Source organism: Lepidochelys kempii, chromosome 4 (assembly GCF_965140285.1).
Source record: "Lepidochelys kempii isolate rLepKem1 chromosome 4, rLepKem1.hap1, whole genome shotgun sequence".
Classification (NCBI taxonomy): Eukaryota; Metazoa; Chordata; order Testudines; family Cheloniidae; genus Lepidochelys; species Lepidochelys kempii.
In genome coordinates this window covers 11,004,058-11,025,727 of record NC_136383.1, presented here as the reverse complement: position 1 = coordinate 11,025,727, position 21,670 = coordinate 11,004,058, and the positions used below count along the sequence as shown (strand labels likewise).

Here is a 21,670-nt window from a genome sequence, read left to right as displayed (position 1 = left end):
ACTTTTGTATAAATATTTGCTACGAATATGCATGTTTATGGGATTAGGCTAAATGATACATTAATAAGATCCCTTGAATCCCTTTTATGTCATTTGAGAAGGTAATTTACACAAATCTTTTTCTGTCTGGGTGTTGGAAAGCTAATGAATTTACCAGGTCTTCAAAACAAAAAGTTCCAGGTAACAAACTTCATAAGCAAATAATTTTATCAAATTCATTTTTGGCAAGGATATTTCCCATTTTGTAATCTTCAGGCCAAATGGATAGTGTCTAGTGTATGGTTAATCTTTTACAGACACCGCCTGAGAAGAGTATATTAATCAATGCTCTTTCCATCAGTCTTTCTACCATTCCTGAATAATTCATCCCCAAAAAATAAGCTGCAACCATGAAGTGGCTAGCATTTATTTCTTTTACTTTACTCTTCAGTTTTGGTATATCCAGAGATCTGAAAAGATCTGCTAGAGATGCAGGTAAGAAAGATCTATATTAGCTACTTGCTTTCATGTTGTCTTTGCAAACCTTGTATTTTATAATTGTTTTGGTGACTGGTTGAAGTTAATTTTGCCATTTCATAACTGAACTTTAAAGGCATGATCCAAAGTCAATGGAAATTAATGAAACAATTACCACTTATTTCAGGAGGCTTAGAATCACACCCCAAAAAGGAATGTAGAAATCCCATAATCTTAGGTAGGCCTGAAGCAATATCCTTCCAGATAACACCTGTAGTAATTACGTTTTATCTAGTGAAAGTCTCTCTTTTACTTTCAGTTAGCGTAATTGTTCTTCACTGCTTCAAAAAAATCACCGAGTAGTGTTATTAGGGCAGAATGGCTGCCAAGTTCCACCCCAGAGGTGTATGAAGTACAGTGGTAGATGAATAATTGCTTTATGCACACACCTTGCAAAGAGCCTTGGAATGAACAATGCTGTATAATCATAAGCTACATTCACTGCAGATAGGCCAAACTGAAATCTTTTATATGACATTTCCACTCACTGAGGACAATAGTGATTTGCATACAGTGGAACAAGAATCCAACCCAACCTGGCTTTAATTTTGAGTTTGCAAAATAAAAACTCTTCCAACAGATCCCCAAACCAAAATGTATCGTCCTCATCTCATCTCCAGTTTGAATAGTACAATGGTTGTCATTGAAAGTCCACACTTGCCAATAGTTATAGGCCTGGTCTACACCAGAAAATTAGGTTGGCATAACTATGTCTCTCAGGGGTGTGAAAAATCCACATCCCTGAGTGGCAGAGTTATTCCAGTCTAAGTCGCTGTGTAGACAGTGCTAGGTCAATGGAAAAATTCTTCTGTTGACTGAGCTATCACCTCTTGGGGAGGTGGATTATCTATGCAAATGAGAGAACCCAGCCTGTCGGCACAGGTAGTGTCTATACTGAAGTGTAGACATACTCATGGTAGTTATTTCCTATACTTGAAATAGGAACATACTTATGCAGTTAAACACTAAATCAGAAAAATGCCAATGGTGGGAATATTTTACTTAGGATAGATTAGCACATGTAAGAGGCCAGGGTAGCCAATGGCAAGTGGAATAGGTGGGCCAGATGAGATGAGATTAGAGAGAGGGAGAATACAGGGTTAGCAGAAATGCAGGTTAGCAAGTGGTGGGATTTCTAAAGTGCTCAGCATTGGCCTTTCTCCGATCCCACTGAAATCAGTGGGAAAATTGCCAGAGTTCAAGAGTTAGGTTAATGGTGAACATGTTTGAAAATCCCACCCCAAATGCCCAGAATATATTCACTATAGGGGCACGATTCTATACATAGCTAATGTAAAAAATGATCCTCATTGTTCTCTTTTCTTTTTCCACTCAGAACACAAGAGTGAGATTGTCCACCGTTTCAACGATTTAAAAGAAGATACTTTTAAAGGAGCGTAAGTGACCATTCGAGTTATGTTCTGTAGTGATAATCATCCTCATCATTTTACATTTTTAGTTGGCCAAAAAACCCCATCAAGATGAATCAATAGAATACACGAGACATATAAACAAAGAATGTGACAGAAATTTTAGCCTTCTAAATGTCCAGTTAGATAATATATGGATAAAACTTGCTTGCTGAAGCAGTCACAATCCTACATTTGGTTGATGCTCAGGGGTGAGCGACAGTATCATTGTCTGGCCTTGTGGCAACCCAATACATTGCTCCTTGCAAGATTTAGTCAGAGTCCCTCAGTGACCCGCTAGGGCCTAAGAGTAGTGTGGTAGTGTGATTCCCTCTGGATGACTGAAGGAGTCACATTTATAGATCAAACGGATGTTTATTTGAGAAAAGTCAGCTTGACCTATGTGGTTTTTAGGCATGATGGAGATAACAGAAGATCTCATTATTCAACAATGACAATAATAATAAACTTATAGCACCTACAGGTGTGCTGGGTACAAGTTCCAGGAAACACACAGAAGAAAAGTCCATGGTCTGAGGCACTTATAGTCTATGTCATGGTCTTGCTAGAGAAGTGTTAAGATAAACCATATACTAGGAAGAGGAATGGACAAGGAAGGATACTGATTGTGGAAATATGATTATGTGGTTTCTCAGTTTAGGCATCTGTTTGACATTTGAATGCACAGTTTTTGCTCTCAGCCATTTGCACGATAGTGCATACAAGTTTGTGTACACTGGTACTGAGGCCCCTGGAACATCTGGCCCTCACTAATTTTGTTGAGCCTACAGCAAACTTCTTGCCTGCCTCTTTCACTCAGTGGTTCTCTGTCTGGTTACCAAAGATACCAGCAAAGTCTCTGAATCCAGAAGAAGACTAGCACTTCAGGGAAGTTTTTTTCTCCCCTTTATCTACATCTTTACAAATATGCTTTGTGTTTCAGTGCCCTGATCACATTTGCCCAGTATCTCTACAAGTGCCCTTATGAAGAGATAGCTAAACAGGTGAAGGATGTCATGGATCTTGCACACAAGTGTGTTGCCAATGAGCAGGACCCGGAGTGTTTGAAACCAGTGGTAGGCAAAGAGTCCATTGTTATTGTGATTCTTCTCTGTTTACACTGCAAATACAGCATTATGATAAAGCACTCAGTAGCAATCTTTAATACTGAACCAAAATCACTTATTGGTATTTCATCACAAAACTTTAAGACTCTCAGGTTTTGATACTGCTAGCGAGCTACTCTCCATTGTATATATATTCTGAAACATGGTGCTTGATTCTCTTACATTTTGAGAGTGGGATTTCCAAAAGCATCTAAATGACTTACAAGCCTATGTTCCATTCATTTTCAATGGGATGCGGGGTCTTAAGTCTTTGCTCAGATTTTCAAAGATGCTTAGGTGTCTAAAATGCATATAGGTATTTAGCTTACTTAGGCATTTTAGAAAATCCCAGTTGTAGGCACCTAAGCATCTATGCATCTTCAGGTACCTAAATAACTTTGAAAATCTAGCCCTTAGGCACTTTTGAAAATGTTTAGCCTGAGTGCATTAAATTTCCACAGATGCTTGCCCAGTCAAGTCAATCACAATTTGAAAACACCTGAATTCTGAATGCTTTGAAATTTGGAACCAGACCTGAAATTTGCAACTTGGGCTCAGCCACATTAACATATGCTCATAGGCAGCACTATAGTTAATGTGCCAGTTTGGAACTGTATTCTAGCTCATTCTAACTGGTAATTCAACTAACAGGAATCCTATGGCTTCATCTCAAAGGCTGCCCAAATTAATATTTAACTATAGGAATAACAATTGCTTCCCAAATTCACCCACATATGCTCATTGACTTCAGTGAGGCTACCTGCATAAGGTGATCAGGATTTGTTCTAGAGCCTACTAAGTCAAACCTCCAGTGAATCCATCCCAATAATAAAGCATTAAAATGGTAAATTAAAGTAATATAAATATAGGACCAGATTTTCAGGTGATCTCAATTGGCAAAACTCTAATTAAGTCAATGGAGCTGTGTCAATGTACACCAGGTGAGATTCTGGCTCATGAATTCTAATTCTTTTCAGATTAGATGTATTTTATAAAAATCTAGATGACTGAAAATTTACATCAGACATTCCATGAACAACCTTAACTCTGACCCTAGTCAATGTATTTTCCCCTATAGCCTACTATTGTCCTGGATGAAATCTGCAAAATAGAGATGCTTGGTCAAGCATATGGCGAAATGGCCAACTGCTGTAGCAAAGCTGACCCCGAAAGAAATCAGTGTTTCCTGTCATTCAAACATTCTTCTCCAGGGTTCCTTCCTCCATATCAAAGACCTGAGCCTGAAGTAATGTGCAAGACATTCCAAGAAAACAAAGAGTCGTTTATGGCACAGTAAGAACATTGATTTTATATTATATATTTTTAGTTGTGGAGAAAAGCAGTGTTCACCATGCTGCCTGTGCTATCCTGCCACACAGGAGCACATTTTAGAAAAACTGCCTCTGTGTATGTGCGGAAACCGCTGCACACACACATTGTGAACACTCGACTAGGTCACTTATGCAGTTTTTAGAATATACAGCTGGTCAAAATTAGAAATTTTAATGAAAATTTTCACTGAATGTAGTTGCTAGACTGGATTGAATTTTTTCATTTGAGAATTTTCTTTGAAATCTTGCTTTTTGGCAAACCTTTCCCCCCTTCATTTCTGGTTTTTGGATTTCTCTTCCACCCCCCCTCCCCTTGTTCCTTTTCTCATTTTGTTACTGAAGAGAGACAGGGAAATGTTAAAAAGAGAGAGAAAAAAGCTGCAGTCTGCTCTCCCCAAAAACCTCTTTAAAAGGGATTTTTTTGTTTATTTCCCTTTAAAAAAAATCAGGGAATTTTGCAAGTTTTGCTCCCCCAAATAAATAAACGAATAAAGAATGTTAACAAAAATCTGAGCAGCTGAAAATGTAAGGAGTTCACACAAAAATCTGCAATACAGCTGAGAACTGGGCATGTATCATTGGTAGTTACCAGAGCTAGAACTGGTTTGTTTTAGTATAGAATTGTTTAATAAAAGCTTTCTATAGACTAGAGGCTATTTGTTGCTGGTTGTAACACACATTGTTTTGCATTTTCTTTTCAGTCACATTTATGAGGTCTCAAGACGGCACCCATTTCTTTATGCCCCCACAATCCTTGCTCTGGCTGTTGACGTTGAGCATGCAATTGAACACTGTTGCAAAGAGGCCACCATTAGCATTTGCTTGGATGGAAAGGTATTCAGATTTTCAGTGTGAAAAACCAAATATTGCTAACTATTAAAAAGTTTCCTTCTGCTCTTAACTGTACTTCTGTTTATTGAACAATTTTAACCTTAAGGGGACACAAACAAATCTTGTTTAATAACATTTTTCAAATAATTTTGTTCTGTCAATTTTTTTACAATAATCTCTAGGAATTTTGAAATTAAAATCTGCCTCTCTCCCCCCTCGTATCTGTATACACTAATCTGTTTTTTTTAAAGCAATGCACACAAATGACAGATTACTGGCATTGAATGTAGTGGTGTGTGAAAATGGCAGGGGAAATATTGATAAAAATTAGATGAAAATAGTTATAGTTATGTTCCAGGTCATCTAATTGCCTGGAAAGTTTGCTTTTTGTGAAATTTTCATAAAGTGGGTGGCTTCATGCAGCAAAATGTGTGTGTGTGTGTGGTGGGGGGCGGGGGGAAGGAAATCACATTTTTGCATGTTTGTGTGTGAAAACTGATCTTCGTCTGAATAAATACTACCTGACCTCTCACAGAAAACTATCTGCTCATGAACGAATCAGTATGTTACAGACAGAGGGTTGAAAAATTTCACATTTTGAAATTTCATGATACGAGTATATATTTTTACCATCAAAAATTTTGCAAGATTTTTATCCCTTTCCCAACCCATTCTGTCAATCCGTGATCATTATTGCTCAGCTGTACTAAATATTGGCAATATACATTCCTTAGGAAAAAAATCACATGCTTATTGCCTGGGTCTAGACTGTGATGGAGCAGCATGCAGTACAGGAGAGCAAGGGGGAGTAAGACACACCTTAGGTCCAGGCATGCAGGGGTAAGCAGTCACTGTACTTCCTGCCCTGAGCAGATAGGACATGAAACATTAACAGCTTTGGTTCTGCTTTCTTTTCAACTGCATGCACTCTCATGATTTGGTACCAGTATGGATCTGTAGCAGAGTATCTCCCTTGACATACAGTTTATGGGGAAGTTACGATCTAGCCATTAACCTACTTTTAGAATGCTATGGGCTAAATTCTGCCTTTACTAATACTCAGACACAGTGATTATTCACTCCCAGTTATTTCAATGTGGTGGGTCAGGTAGGTGGCACAGAGAGTAGCATACAGTCCTACGAGCATAGGGCTGTGTAGTCCCATTCAAATCAACTGAGCTATTTGCAGAGCAAGGTGCTTCTTACACAGGAGGCGAGTAGTAGAATTTGGGTGCACAATACACCCACACACAAAATAAAGGGCTGGAGCTAAGGATTGCCTAATGAACTCTAGGTTTGCTTGGACTTTTAGTTAATCAGGAAAGAGCCCTTTGTGTTTCTAAACTGGCGCTGCCAGCCTTTTCTTTTCTAATCCATGAAATGTGATCATTTCGTTTAACAATGTGCTTGTTATTACTCTAGCTTTCTTTGATAAAGGAAAGAGTCCTACTTCTGAGCAAGAAGTACACCTACACCTGTGGAATCCTGAAGAAGTTCGGAGAAAGAACTTTCCAGGCAAAGTAAGTCTCTGACCCCTACTTTAGAATAAAAATCGAGTGGTTGTTATAAGACCTGAAGACACATCAGAGAAAAGCATCAAAAACAAATCAGTAACTTGTTTGCATGTGCTGAGTTTGATGCTCCTCTTTCTAATACATGTGGAGGTGCTTTTTGCAGAAGGAACAACTAGCTCTGACAGCCATTCTGAAATCCAGTGTAAAGATTAGGCCAGGAAAGCGTTTTCCCAGTTATGGGCCAATTCCTACTGTGCTTCTGCTAAGCTCCCATTGATTTCAATGTCTAATAGAATTGTGGGTTAGTTTTAGTATATTGACACACACTAAGGAAGAATGATATTTTTTACGTTAATGGTGAATGTTAGTGAAAGGCTAGCCACATGGGCTAAAGGCAGATTTAACCATCTCTAGAATTCATTTTGCCAAACTGTTCGCTCAGCTATGGAGTTGCATAGGATGGTGTCACTTACCTCAGAATCAGAGACTCTGATGTTCTTAATCTACCTTTCTTCAAATTTATATATATATATATATATATATATATATAGCTTGGAGATTTTGGTGATGGGCACTTTTGTAAATGACAAAAATCAATCAATCCGGACAGGGACGGCACCAACCTCTTTTGGGGGAGGGTGTGTGGATGGCTGAGGTGGGCTAGACTGGAAATTGGAGGGGCTGCACCTCCCCTTGAGGCCCTGCCCCTCTCCGTCATCCAATCCCCTGCTCCTCCTTAGGTAAATGGTAGCTCTACCTCCCCCCGCCAGAGGCCCTGCCCAGGTTGGAGGCCAGAAGCTGGAGCTGGGCAGTACTGGGGGCTATAGCTCCACAACCCCCCTCCTCTGCTAGTCCCTGAATCCGGAGCCTGTTCCAGAAGACAGAAGGGAGCCCCGTCCCCAGCAGAATTGTAGTTCAGTTTCAGATTTATAGATTTTAAGGTCAGTAGAGGGTCCGTCTAATGATCTAGTCTAACTTTCCGCATAACAGAAGAGACAGATTACACCCAGTGATTCCTGCAAGTAGCCCAGTACCTTGAAGTTGAACTAGTGCATTTGTTTTAGAAGAGCCACACACACGGAACCAATTTAAAGACTCCCAGTGATGAAATATTTCCCTTAACCCTGCGTAATTTAAAGCAGGGTGGATACAATTCAGTGATTAAAAAATAAGTTGTATTTCATTTAAATTAAATACAAGTTTTTAAAAATAATCCTATTTAAAATTAAATTTGAAATTATGGCATCTTATGTTAAAGCCTAAATGTATTACAATCTATTAAAACATTTAGATTAAATAAAATATATATGAAACAGTACATGGCTGCTGCCAAGATTTTAAGAAAGTCAAGCCACTCACCTGGTAGTAGTTACTATATAAGACCCTGGAACCAGTTTGTTGAAAAACTTAATTAAGAAATTACAGCAGAATCCTCTTCTATGGGTGCAGTGAGAATATTGTTTTCAGTTCAGTTCACTGACTAGTCATTTAAAGTTAAGAAGCCAATGGGAGTTAAAAAACAAAAACAAACAAACAGCAGAAAAGCTTGTTTTCCTCTTCCAATCTATGAACAGAAATGAGGTGTGAGAGAATGAGATATACTAGTTCTAAAATCATTAGTTTTATTTAACTAAAAAACAAGGTAAAATGCTGTTTTTGTGTATTTAACTGAATTTGAATTTGCACCCAAATAGAGCTTGACACAAATCACAAGTACAAAGTTAATCAGCTTCTTGTAAATAAGAAATGCATCATTCACCATTTGTTAACAATCAAAAATGTGAAAATTAAGTTTCTGATTAAATGTACATTTAGCTATATAATTGCTTAAATAAATGTGTATAGATAAAGTGTGTCCTCCTAGTCAGTCAGAAGATGACCAAGTTTAGTGTAAATGCTATATTTGGTTACAAATCAACATGTTTTAATGATTACCAGCCAATGAGACTTTCTTTAGGGGTAGAGTGGAAACCCTAAAAAAGTACAAATACAAAACAAAATGAAAATCACTGATTTAATTCAAGCTCTTCTGTTTGCTGATTTAAGTCATGATTAAAATAAATGATTTAAAATTGCTTTATTTAAACCAATCCATCATGATTTAGAGTAACCTAAATTGTAATGACTTGCAAGTTTCATTTTCAATACAGAGCTTTAAATCAGACATTTTTCTGATTTTTCCCCTTTTTAGTACTCTTGCTTTAATTAGCCAAAAATTTCCTAAGGCTTCATTTTCAGAGATTTCCAAAATTGTAAAGGATATCGTACATGTCCATGTGGAGTGTTGTGCTGGTGACATGATCGAATGTACAGATGACAGGGTAAGTTACATTGCTTTTGCTTCATATTGACATATTTGAAAAAATCAGAACACTGCCTGTTCCCTTACAATGATACACCTATACACTCTTCGCTGGTTGGCACCTTAAAAAGTCAAAGCTGGATCCTCAGCTAGTGTAAATTGGGCCAATTTACACCAACTCTGGATCTGTTACATTAAAAGAACAGTAAGGTTGCAAAGTCAAACATTCAAAAAAGTTAGGAAATGCCAGGAATAAATTTGCCTGTGCCACCTTAATTTGGCCTGCTTGTGTATATGTATTATAATACAGTCTTTAATTATGTGACACTTACTATACTATTTTTTCCATGTTAATATTTTTTAAACATAGTTTGTCATGTTGGACTGGAACTTTTCCATTCACCACAAAGACCTCTGCCACTTGAATTTATGGAGTAACTGATGGTAGTAGTAGTAGATCATTAATCAGTTTGGGGGATGGGACACTTTGCCAGTGGGTTTCATTGATAGTTGCTGACAGCGGAGAAACAGGGAGACTCAGAGATCTCGGGTTCTATTCTGGGTACTGGAGAGGCATGTGCTCTAGTGGGCACAAACTCTCCTGACTGTTCACCCCCTCTAGCTTTCTAATGACAAAGGAAGGGACATCACCACCCCATGCTGGCCCAGGGTTGCCATGGCTCCAACCATGTTTCAGCAGACAGCAGTGTCTACAGCTGGAACTCCATTAGCTCTGGCTGCTCTTCACTAGGCAGAAAGCAGCCTAATGGAGTTTCTGGTGTAGCCTCCTGAAAAAACTGTTTCCCCTCTCTAGTGAGTCTCCCATTTCCTTAACAAATTGGCAAGCTCAGCTCTGACTTTGGCCTCAAAACTGGAAAAAGAAAAGCAACTGGGAAACTAAAAATAAGTAGTTGCTTATAAAGGCCTTTTAACTGACACAGTATCATTCCTTTTGCAGGCAGAGGTTGTGAACTATATCTGCTCTAAACAAGACCTCTTCTCCAGTAAAATAAAAGATTGTTGTGAGAAGCCAGTGGTGGAACGAAGTGAGTGTGTTGTTAGGGCACAGTTTGATGACACACCTGAAGGCTTGCCCTTGCTAGCTAAGAAGTACATAGAAGACAAGGAGGTGTGCAAACCCTTTACTGCAGGGCAAGATGTCTTCATGGCAGAGTACGTATAGCAAATGTCACATGTTCTTGTGTCTAGCCTTAGCTCATTACGTTTGTATGTACGCAGAGGGACTGATAGGCCAGAAGTAGATTTATTTGAAATGACTAAAATATAAAGGGCCAGATGTCCTGCTGGTGACGTCTCTGAACTGTCATTTTACACCACCTGAGGATCTGTCCTGCAGAGTATTGTAATCAAGTATATAATGGAGAGATTCCTTTGTCTGGTTCTTTGAGTGGCTGACCTATCGCTTATGGCATCTTGAAATTCTATCCATTTTCTATCCAGTAGAGGCTACTACATTCTTAAACTCTAATGTTGGCAGTTTTCATGTTCCAGATTTCTTTATGAATATTCGAGAAGGCATCCTGAGTTCTCTAGTCAGATGCTGTTGCGGATTGCTAAGGGCTACGAATCCATCCTGAAAGAGTGCTGCAAAAAAGAGAGTGCTTCTGAATGTTACAGTCACGCAGTAAGTTCTACTGTTCAATCACATATAACAGGAAAACATTAGAATGTTTTGGTGATGAACTCTCATGAGTTGATCGTGACCGATAGGATTCTGATGGTTAGGGATTTACTGGGGATTAATAAAGGGGATTAGTTGGGATTTGCATAGATGACATAGCATTTCTGTGTTTGTCATTCATGACAAAGACCTATGGTTTTCTGGAATGAATGAATGAAGAATTAGAGTAACTCCATAAAGCACCCCGAGCCCATGTAAAATGACTGAGATCGTTAAGTTCTAATGGACATGTATGCCCCTCAAAAAAGCAACCTCATAGAGACATCTTATATGTTAACTTCTGCAGAGGGGCTAAAGATTCAGTGAACACGGAGAATGGATAGTTCTGTGATTCCAGAAACGGTCCCTCAAATTGAGGGTTAAGGCATGTTAGTAGAACAACATATGTCGCCTTTAATTTTGTTGTTCTCTTTTTAATCCATTGAACGATCTCCAAAGTTAAAAGCCCTGTAACTTTTACTAACACTAAATTGGTTTAATAAAAAGATACAAAAATAAAACAAAACTCCAGACATCTTGTATGTAGTAAGTCAAAGCGTTTCCTCCCCTCCCACCCCCGTCAATGGATGGATTTGAATCCACTTTCAAAACCCTATGCTAACCTAATAGGACTAATGGCAGCAATGGCAGTGGCCCCAGTGGGGATCAGGGACACATTGTACTAGGCCTTGTACAAATGTATATAAACAGTCTCTCTCCCAAAGAGTTTACCATTCAGTGAGACATTCTAACTAGACAGAATGGAAGTGGATTTGTTAGAAGGTGACAACTTGCATAAGCTCTTTTTACAGTGCTACTGGAGTCAATTGCTGGAAGATGAAGCTATACAAATTTAAAACTGAAAATAAGTTGCAAATTTTTGCAGTGAGAATAATTAGCTATTGGAAGAATTTACATCCTTGGGTAATAGATTGCTAATTACTTGGAGACTTTTAAACAAGATTGGATGTCTTTCTAAAATATACTCTAGTTCAACCACAAGTTATTATACTCAGTGCAGGAATTACTGGGTGAAATTCTATACTTGTGATAGGCAGGACATCAAAATAAATGGTTATACTATTCTCTTTGATCCTTAAAATCTATGGCGCTATGATTTTGCAAACCTGGACAAAACTGCACTAAAACTAAAGTGGTGCACAAACACTTTTTTCCATTTGAAACCCACCTATTTGCTTCTATAGCATTTGTGAACCTTCTGTTCACTTTTCACAGATGTCTGTGTGAGCAAAAATATTTTCACAAGAACGTTCATAGACAGAGGAAATACGATGTATACTGTCTAAATGAACATTCACATTAGGAGTGAATAATTCTGAATAATGAACAAGTTCCTACAAGTCAAAGGTCATTCTCAAGAGGAAGGATGATAGAGTGGTTAGGGCAGTAGTCTGTGACTCAGGATATAACATTCAGTTCCCTAGTCTGCCACAGACTTGGTGCATGCCCTTGGGCAAGTCACTTAGGCTGCCTGTGACTCAGGTCCCCATCTGTATATTGAGAATATTTTCCTACCACGCAGATGTGTTGTGAGGACAAATACAGTAATGATTGCAAGGGTCTCAGACACACTGGTGATGAGGGCCATAGGTGTACCTCAGAAATTATACAATATTTATGAATAGAAAGGGCCTAAATGGGATAGATAGGAGTTCCTTTGTGAGTTGGGTGTACGCTCTAATGAGAGCCTTAGATAAATAACCTGCCTCTAATAATGATTATATTTACTTGCAGGAAGAGAAACTCAGGAGTCACATCCAGGAGACTCAGGAAATAATAAAAACTAACTGTGATCTCCTTGCGAGCTTGGGAGAACATGACTTCCAAAAAGTGTATGTTTCTTTGTTTTGGAGTGGTTTCATGTTTATATAGTGAATGTTCGGGATTTTATAAAGGTGAAATTCTCCAGACCCAAATGAATAAGACAAGGGTACAATTTAACCATTAGCGTTTGTTCAGCTGGCAGTGCAGACGATGCCATTATTCCAATTAAGAAGAAGAGTATTTAGAAGTTATGGTATGAACAGGAATGTAGGCTTTCATAGTGTATGTAATAGTAGACTCATTGCTGCTTCTGTTACAACGGCTAAGAATGCAAAAAATTAGTTCAGCTTTGGACCGATATATTTGTATTTCATTGAACAGCCCTATCGAGGTGCTTTATTTAAAAATTTTCTTCATAGTTGAACAGGCTAGAATATTTTTTATTTCAGTATCCTTGGCCGCTACACCAGGAAAATGCCTCAAGTGTCACCTGAAACATTGATTGAAATCTCAAAGAAAATGGCAGCCGCTGGTAGCAAGTGCTGTCAGCAACCTGAAGCTAGACACATACCTTGTTTAGAAGAACATGTGAGTACGTTTCTTTCTTTACTGTAGCTTTCTTTTTTATGTGTTTTCTGTGTACTGCACATTTACAACTCTAGGTATTCTGCCCAAATGCAGAGAGAGCAGCAATATTGTTCTCGAAGGTTCAACATCCTGTTAAGGAGGAAGTACAAAGTACGCTCTCTCATGGAGACATTGGCCAATATCTTTTTTTTTAAATAGAAGCCTAAAGTTAGGCTTCCAAATGCATAGGTGGAAATCTGCCCCATTTGCAATGGAGATGATCTCCCCAAATGCTGGTTACCATGTGAAATAGGTTTTATCTGAAAGCAGTTTAAAGATTTAGGCATTTCTGAACAAGGATCTAGATCTGGCAGTGGGCTCATCTTGCTAGGAAATGATGCCACTTGTGAAACTAGCAAAGAGCACCCAATGGGAGAGACCATGATTTAGAAAGGGCAACTTTTGTCTAGAACAATCACTTGTCTAAGTCTGAAAAGTTCCAGAATGACTGAATGTTTTCATTCTGTTTTCATGGGAGCTCTGCTTAACAAGAAGTGAAAGCTGCCAGCACCCCTGCCTATACTATTGCAACATTAGGAACATGCATTGCTTTTATTAGCATTAAAGCTAAGAGTGCTGTGAACCTTGTTTTATTGCTCTTCCTCTTTGTTCAGCTGAGCGTGGTGATTCAGGATATGTGCATGAGACAGGAGGCTACACCTATAAATGAAAAAGTCACACACTGCTGTGATGACTCATATGCTGACAGGAGACCATGTTTCACCAAGATGGGAGCTGATGAAAGCTACAAGCCCCCTCAATTCACCCCTGAACTGTTCACCTTCCATGAAGATTTGTGCACTGCTCCTGCTGAAACACAGCATATAAAACAGCTAACGTAAGATGTCTGTCTGCTAATTCACAGCAGATTTTAGGATTAAGCTCTGATAGAGAAGGAGAGTCACAGTTTAACATAATTTTCCATATGCAGTGTAGTTGTAGCCATGTTGGTCCCAGGATATTAGAGAGACAAGGTGGGTGAGGTAGTATCTTTTATTGGACCAACTTCTATTAGTGAGAGAAACCAGCTTTTGGGCCACACAGAGCTCTTCTTCAGGTGTGGGAAAGGTACTCCCAGAGTCACAGCAAAACGTAAGGTGGGTGAAACCAGACAATCACTACGCTCTCAAAATGAACTTGCACAGGAAAATGATAAAACACAAAAAACACACTATCACCTGTGGGTGAACACTTTTCACAAAGCGATCACTCCTTATCTGACCCTTCAGTCCTCAGCCTCAAAGGAAACCTGCACAACACCTTCATAAGACGAGCCTGGGAGCTTCAATTCATTACTCTGCTAGACACTAAAAATTATGGACTGAACAGAGACACTGGATTTATGGCTGATTACAACAATCTGTAACCCGCTAACCCCCTCTTTTTGTCCTATGATTGCTAAGTGTTAATGGGCCACTCTACCTTGAGTGGTCCCTTGCACATATTGTAACTGCTCATTTCTAAACAATCTGTTCCACCATGCATTTTGTATGATGCTGGGAGTACCTTTCCCAGTCCTAAAGAAGAGCTCTGTGTGGCTCGAAAGCTTGTCTCTCACCAACAGAAGTTGGTCCAATAAAAGATATTACCTCGCCCACACCTTGTCTCTAAAATTTTCCATACACAGTGTGGAATCATTTGCTACAATAGCACTATGGTAGTCTTACCAGCGATTTGTCAACACATCATCATTTACTAATGTGATGAATTTTATACCTAGCCAGGGCTTTGCAGCTACTATTTTCACAATTGTAGGCATTCAGTGGGCCAAATTCTCAGTTGGTGTAAGTCAACTGACTATACCAGTATACCCCACCTGAGGATCTGACCCATTGCACTGAAACTTTGAGCAATTATTTCCAATAGTCCAGTTAATTCACTTCACGGTCAACTCATGTAGCTTAAAGAAAAGGAGTACTTGTGGCACCTTAGAGACTAACCAATTTATCTGAGCATCCGATGAAGTGAGCTGTAGCTCACGAAAGCTTATGCTCAAATAAATTGGTTAGTCTCTAAAGTGCCACGAGTACTCCTTTTCTTTTTGCGAATACAGACTAACACAGCTGCTACTCTGAAACCTGTCATATAGCTTAGTTTTTTTGTTTTTTAAAGAGGAAGAATTTTCTATGCTTTAGGATCCAGCAGCATGTGAGAACGATTTTAGGCAGTGATAACATCAATAAGAGGACATGGTTATTCAGCATGAGCCAATACATAGCTGTGCAATGCTAAGTAAGGTGTTATTTTCTCTGAATACTAAAAAGGGTCTATGTTGGCCAGTTTCACATAGTTATCCTAGCAGAGTTAGGCCTTAAAGAGGGACTTTGATGGTGGCTTTTTGCCAATCTGTGCAAGAAGTCTATTCCAGACATAGGGGCAATGTTGCAAAAGGGATGAAGGTGGTTGTGGGAGCAGTGGACAAACAGTGTCATGAGGCTGGAGTTGTAGGTGGAGTGGCAGAAGCAGGGCTGGTGGTTATTTAAAGTTTCCTCTGCATAGTTTTATTATATTCCGCACTTAGGCTTGATCCAAAGTCCATTGGAATCAATGGAAAAACTCCCTTAAACTTCACTGAACATCAGCTCAGGCCCATATGGAGAATATTGTAAAGCCACAACAGGCCCTGGATCTGCACAGGAATCAGGGAAATGTGATATTACAAATTGGTAACTCAAGTCACAATAACTAGTATTAATTTTACTTTGCTGTATTTTGTGTTTGTTTCAGATTGCTTGTCAACCTCATTAAACTAAAGACCACTGTAACAGATGAACAGCTAAAGAAAATCTTAACAGATTTTACTGGCATGGTACAAAAGTGCTGCAAAGCAGAACAACACGAGGCATGCTTTGGGGTAGAGGTATCTCACTATTTTCATGTATTGAGGGTATATTCTTGATTAAAGGCACGCATGGAAAATGTCAATATATACATTTTAATCAAATGTTCAGCAACCTAGAATGGCTCTGTGTGTGAAGAAGCAATAATTTTGCCTAGATGATATACTCTACAGCAATATATATACATACGTGTGTGTGTGTGTGTATGCATGCATAGAGAATTTATTTAATCTAAAAGATATGTTTAAATCTGCTTGAGCTTGCATCCAACATTTTCCCTTTGTGCTAAAGATTCTTCTAGGATTTCCAAAATAGGAGCTTTAAGGATTACAAATAAAAACTGCATCTGTATAATTGCAGAGAGGTCTGAATAATAACATGGAAAGAGGAAGAGCTGGGCAAATTATGTTCTGTGGATATTCATTCCAACTTTTAAACAAGTTTCCTTTGACTAAGCCCTCCAACTCCTTTTGATTTTTGCTTTTGCTGAATATTCAGGCAGACAATCACAGAGACTGTTAATTTTAAGCAAATATTGGAGAACAGTATCAGAAAGCAATTTCTGCAAGTTCTAAGCTTTATGCTTATCCAGTCAGGAGACAGAAGTGTGCAACGTGACTTGTGTCCAGTCAAAACAGTTCAAATTTCAAAATTCAAAAATAAAATATTTGGGAAAAGCTACCTGCGAGCGACCTACTAAGAATTATTCACAGAAATTGGAAAAATAATTTAAGACTCACAGACAACTCAGAGAAAGTATTAAAATTTGTCAAATATTCTTATTTTAAATTACTCAGTTGGCTCTCATGACACATACCCTCCCTTTAAAATGGTCCCCCATCCAATTTTAGTAATGATTTATCCTTTAATGCTACTTCCATTATCATCCATATATTGAATATGTTCATATGAGCGTATAACTGAAATATAGAATTGGGGTATTTTAGACTAATTACGTATTTTATTTTTTTCTCATTACTCAGATACCACATAGGTGGGTACATTAAAAATGCAAGGACATAATACAGGCAGATAGGATATTAATCTTTTGGAAATAAATTTCTATATAAACGTGTTATCACTTTGAGTTTGCAGAATAAAGTATGAACTCTTGCAGCAAGCCTCTCCCAGGCAAACTGCCACAGGTCTTCCAGTCCTTCAGGACAAGGACCATTATAATTATCTCGTCAAACCTCCTGTGTAACACAGGCTGTAGAATTTAGCTTATAGAAGCTCCCTGCTCAAATACTATGCAATTTCCTTTCTTTGATTCTCTCTTGTAAATATTTGTAATCTTTTTCCAGGATCCAAAACTGATAGCTGAAATTAAAGCCATTTTAGGAATTGTCGGAGTCTAAAGCATTTCAGGTAACAGCAACAATATATATCTATTGGGATCTCTGTGCATTTAACTGCTCAGAACAAATATGCTCATAATTTAATGTCAGATATCTCCCTTGTTGTTATTTGTGTTACCATGGTGCCTAGGAGGCCTACTAATTGACCAGTATCCCATTGTTCTAGGGTTCTGTACAAACACAGAACAAAAAGATGGTCCTGGCCCCTTATGTATGTGGTTTTTGCTCTTACAGAGAATGTGCCAAAATTTTCTTCCCAAATTCAGAAGGGGTTTCCTAATTACTCCTTTATCATCACTGAACATCTCACTAACTTTGGCGAGCCCAATCCGAAGAATAATCAACATTCTGCTGAAATTCTAGGGTTCTTAATCTAAATGATACATGCTGACAAAGAACCCTTCATAGTAATTTTCATACATTTCACCTTTTAGACCAGGGCAAAGATCAGGCTGGGATTTTCAAAGGAACCTAAGGAGATGGGTGCCTAACTCCCTTAGGCTCTTTTGAAAAACCCAAACTATGAACTGTAAATCTCATTCATGATTTTGACTTGTATTTGGACCTCTAAATCATCCCAGATAGGTTAGTTGCGATAGCCATACAACCATCATCAAGACTGCATATTGATCAAAGCAAGAGAGAATGGATGGTTTTGGATGGGTTTGGGGGTTAAGGCACTGAACTGGGATTTAGGAATTGGAAATCCAGTTTTTATTCCTAAATTGAGGGCAGGTCACAGTCTCTCCTTACCTTAGTTCTTCACCTGCAAAATGGGAGAAGTTTTTACAGTACCTCACTGGGATGTTAGAAGGATAAATTAATATTTGTAAGGTGTTCAGATATTACGGCAACATGATCCATAGAGTTGTAGAAACATGGTAGACCTGTCCAACTGCATATATAGTTACAGTATGATTCTCTACTGATCCCTTTACAAGATGGCTAAATGTGGGTTGTAGCTTAACCCTGTTCCATGACTGGAGATAGAACACAAATACAACTTGTGTGGACGTGATCAAGGCTCTAACTGAGTTGGGGAGCTCTGTGCTTTAACTTGGTCTTCTGGCACAGATGTAGCTGTGCTCAGGACATTCCTATGCTGAGCTGACAATGGAAGTCTGACTTACAACACTGAGAAGCATTATGGTCCCAATCCTACAAGGAGTTACTCACATGCTTAACTTTGTGATGTGAGCAGTCCCAAATGATTTCATAGGGCAAGATCCTGCTCACATTCAAGTTAATGGAAAACTCTGATTGACTTGAATAGTACAGAATCAAGCACCTAGTGTGTGAAGTTAAGCATGTGAATAATTTGGAGTACAGAGGCTCTGATCCTGCGATCTTAAACTGTATTTTTTTTAAAAAAACCAAAACAAAAAAACCAAGCAGATGATGTGAACAGAACTCTTAACTACCACACATGTACTTTCACAAATGGATTGTGTCACCTTTGGTTATCAGACAGACAGAATTATTGTGTGCAGTGTTGTTGTAGCCGTGTTGGTCCAGGATATTAGAGAGACAAGGTGGGTGAGGAAATATCTTTTATTGGACCAACTTCTTTGGGGAGAGAGGCAAGCTTTTGAGCTTACATAGCTCTTCAGATTTGGGAAAAGAAGAAGAGCTCTATCTAAGCTCAAAAGCTTGTCTCTCTCACCAACAGAACTTGGTCCAATAAAATATTACCTCACCCACCCTGTCTGTCATATACAATTATTGGTGGTTTAGATGTACATTTTAGTTTTACCGAGTCATCCTTTTTGTTTCTCCTTCTACCCAGGTCACCAATGGAGAAAGGTGAAATTCATCTGTGCAACTTCTCCTGTACTTTGCTTCCTGCCCCCACAACACTTACATGTGGTTTAGAATGCTGTTTAAAAAAATACTGAATGTTTTATGAACCACAGATTCTTCAGAAACTTCTCAGCTGTTAACAATAAGTACAAGTTGTAAACAAGTCCTCATTGTCTTAGTCTCTTGATTAATTTTGTGATACAAAAAGTTTGCAACACCCTATAGTCAAATGGTTTCATATTGTAACACTTACATACTAGAGATGGATCCCCCTTGTCCCTTCTTTTCCATCTCTTGTAAAATTTTAGTGTAACAATCATTATAATGAATGATTGTAATATTACTTTGGGCCAGATATTGAGACCCTTACCCTGGTCAGTAACACTAACTGAACTGTTCTATTGACTAAAGAGGCTATATGTAGAATATCAGGAGTTTCAGGTCAGGAGGGACCACCAGATGATTCTAGTCTAACCATTCTAGTCTAGTTAACATGAATAAAGCTATCAGAATCTGGCCTTTTACAAAACAAACATTTTACATCAGTAAAGATGGCTCCTAATATTCCTAAACTTGGGGAAAATTTGGATAAAGATCTGGATTTGCAGCTCATATATTTCTCTCTTAAACACAGCCACAGACAGCAAATGTGGTTTTAAGTTCAGAGATGCCTCATTCAAAACATACACCATAATCAGTGCTCTTGCACTGCACAGAGGTCACAAAACTCTGTTTGACTGAAAACCATTGAAGTGTTACATTGTTCTAGTAAATAGCTGTGGGTTAGTACATTTACTAGAACACCTCTAGTACATATTAATACTGTCCCATGTTTTCCCATCTGGTTCAGGCTGATGTCTCTTTTGGAGACCCTCAGCTCTGACATGTAATATGGGCAATACTACCTGCCTGTAAAACTGACCCTGACTGAAGTTCAGAAGCCCTGGTTCTTCACCTGATTAGACTGCAGAGGACATGCCCAGGAGAGCAGTGAGATGTTCAGTCAGATGGTATTCGGAGACAAAGGCAGAACTGGTTGAAAATGTAAAAAGCCGATTCATGAATGAAAGCCTTGAGTCCAGGTCACTATTATTCATGGCTTCATGTGATTCTGTATTTAAGACTATGTATACAACCACAAGGTAGTCACGAAAAAGTGTTGCTGAATCCTGAAAGTTCCATGAGTTTGAGCACAAATCATTATTCATCCAAAGGTTTGTACCAGAAGTAAATTATTCACTCTTTGCTGGTCACAGTTTGTTGCTCCGAGTTTAAGAAGTTTCAGCAGATGAATTCACGCTGCAAACAGTTAAGGGTCTAAGTGAACAGTTAGCTGACCACCCTTAGGTTGACAGTTGTTGATTTAGACTACTATTCGGTGCATGCCAAATATGTTCACAAAAGTCAGGATCCATTCATGAATGAAGAAGGATGTGGATAAATTGGAGAGAGTCCAGCGAAGGGCAACAAAAATGATTAGGGGTCTAGAACACATGACTTATGAGGAGAGGCTGAGGGAGCTGGGATTGTTTAGCCTGCAGAAGAGAAGAATGAGGGGGGATTTGATAGCTGCTTTCAACTACCTGAAAGGGGGTTCCAAAGAGGATGGCTCTAGACTGTTCTCAATGGTAGCAGATGACAGAACGAGGAGTAATGGTCTCAAGTTGCAGTGGGGGAGGTTTAGATTGGATATTAGGAAAAACTTTTTCACTAGGAGGGTGGTGAAACACTGGACTGCGTTACCTAGGGAGGTGGTAGAATCTCCTTCCTTAGAGGTTTTTAAGGTCAGGCTTGACAAAGCCCTGGCTGGGATGATTTAACTGGGAATTGGTCCTGCTTCGAGCAGGGGGTTGGACTAGATGACCTTCTGGGGTCCCTTCCAACCCTGATATTCTATGATTCTATGATTCTATGAATGAGCCACAAACGGAAAGGAAAGCTACATTCACAGTGGATATTATTTTTAGAGGTAATCCTGCCAGCTCCACACAAGGGAATTATTCAGATCTGGATGATCTTCAGTGTGGAACTATAAGGGCTAATATGTGTGGTACAGGGGGCAGGGGAGTGGGGTCAAATAGCAGTATCACAAAAACAGGCAGAGAGGACAGAAGGATGGAAGATTCTCATTTCTACATGTATGCGCCCATACATTTCCCTGTGCGGTGGCCCAGAATGCCCAAAGAGGGCTTTACATCACAGCAAATGAGACTGGCTTGAAGACGGGCAGCACTTGCATTAGCTATTACTAGTGTGTATGCATTTATGAGCTACTTGTCACTAACAAATAGATGCTGTTTTACAAAGATCTACAGAATGATACAATACCACAACACCTGCTGAAATTCTGCTGCTGTGCTGTAGCCCTTCGAGGTGTGTTATCAATTCTTGAGCCCTATTGATTTTAATTTGTGTGGAGCATTTCCCCAAAACCTCTCTGAGGTAGGGTCCCCATGATGAACCGTCTGCTTGTTCTTCAAATTTTCTCAGTGTTCACCAGCTCGTGATCATTCTGTCCCTTGCACCCTTTGCTGTGGGTCTCACAGTGACCATGTACTTATCCAATTGCC

General features: G+C 39.0%; 1 protein-coding gene across 1 annotated transcript; it reads left to right on the top strand.

Annotated features, from left to right (window-relative positions):
- Positions 1-389: 389 nt before the first annotated feature.
- LOC140909926 (albumin) lies at positions 390-19,167 on the top strand. The gene is made up of 15 exons (XM_073340016.2): positions 390-474; positions 1,853-1,913; positions 2,869-3,001; positions 4,110-4,324; positions 5,064-5,196; positions 6,616-6,713; positions 8,899-9,028; positions 9,968-10,182; positions 10,522-10,654; positions 12,446-12,543; positions 12,925-13,063; positions 13,717-13,940; positions 15,830-15,962; positions 17,247-17,310; positions 19,087-19,167. The coding sequence occupies exons 1-14, from the start codon at positions 390-392 to the stop codon at positions 17,298-17,300; spliced, it is 1,851 nt and encodes a 616-aa protein (XP_073196117.2). The 3' UTR covers positions 17,301-17,310; positions 19,087-19,167.
- The last annotated feature ends 2,503 nt before the right edge of the window (positions 19,168-21,670 follow it).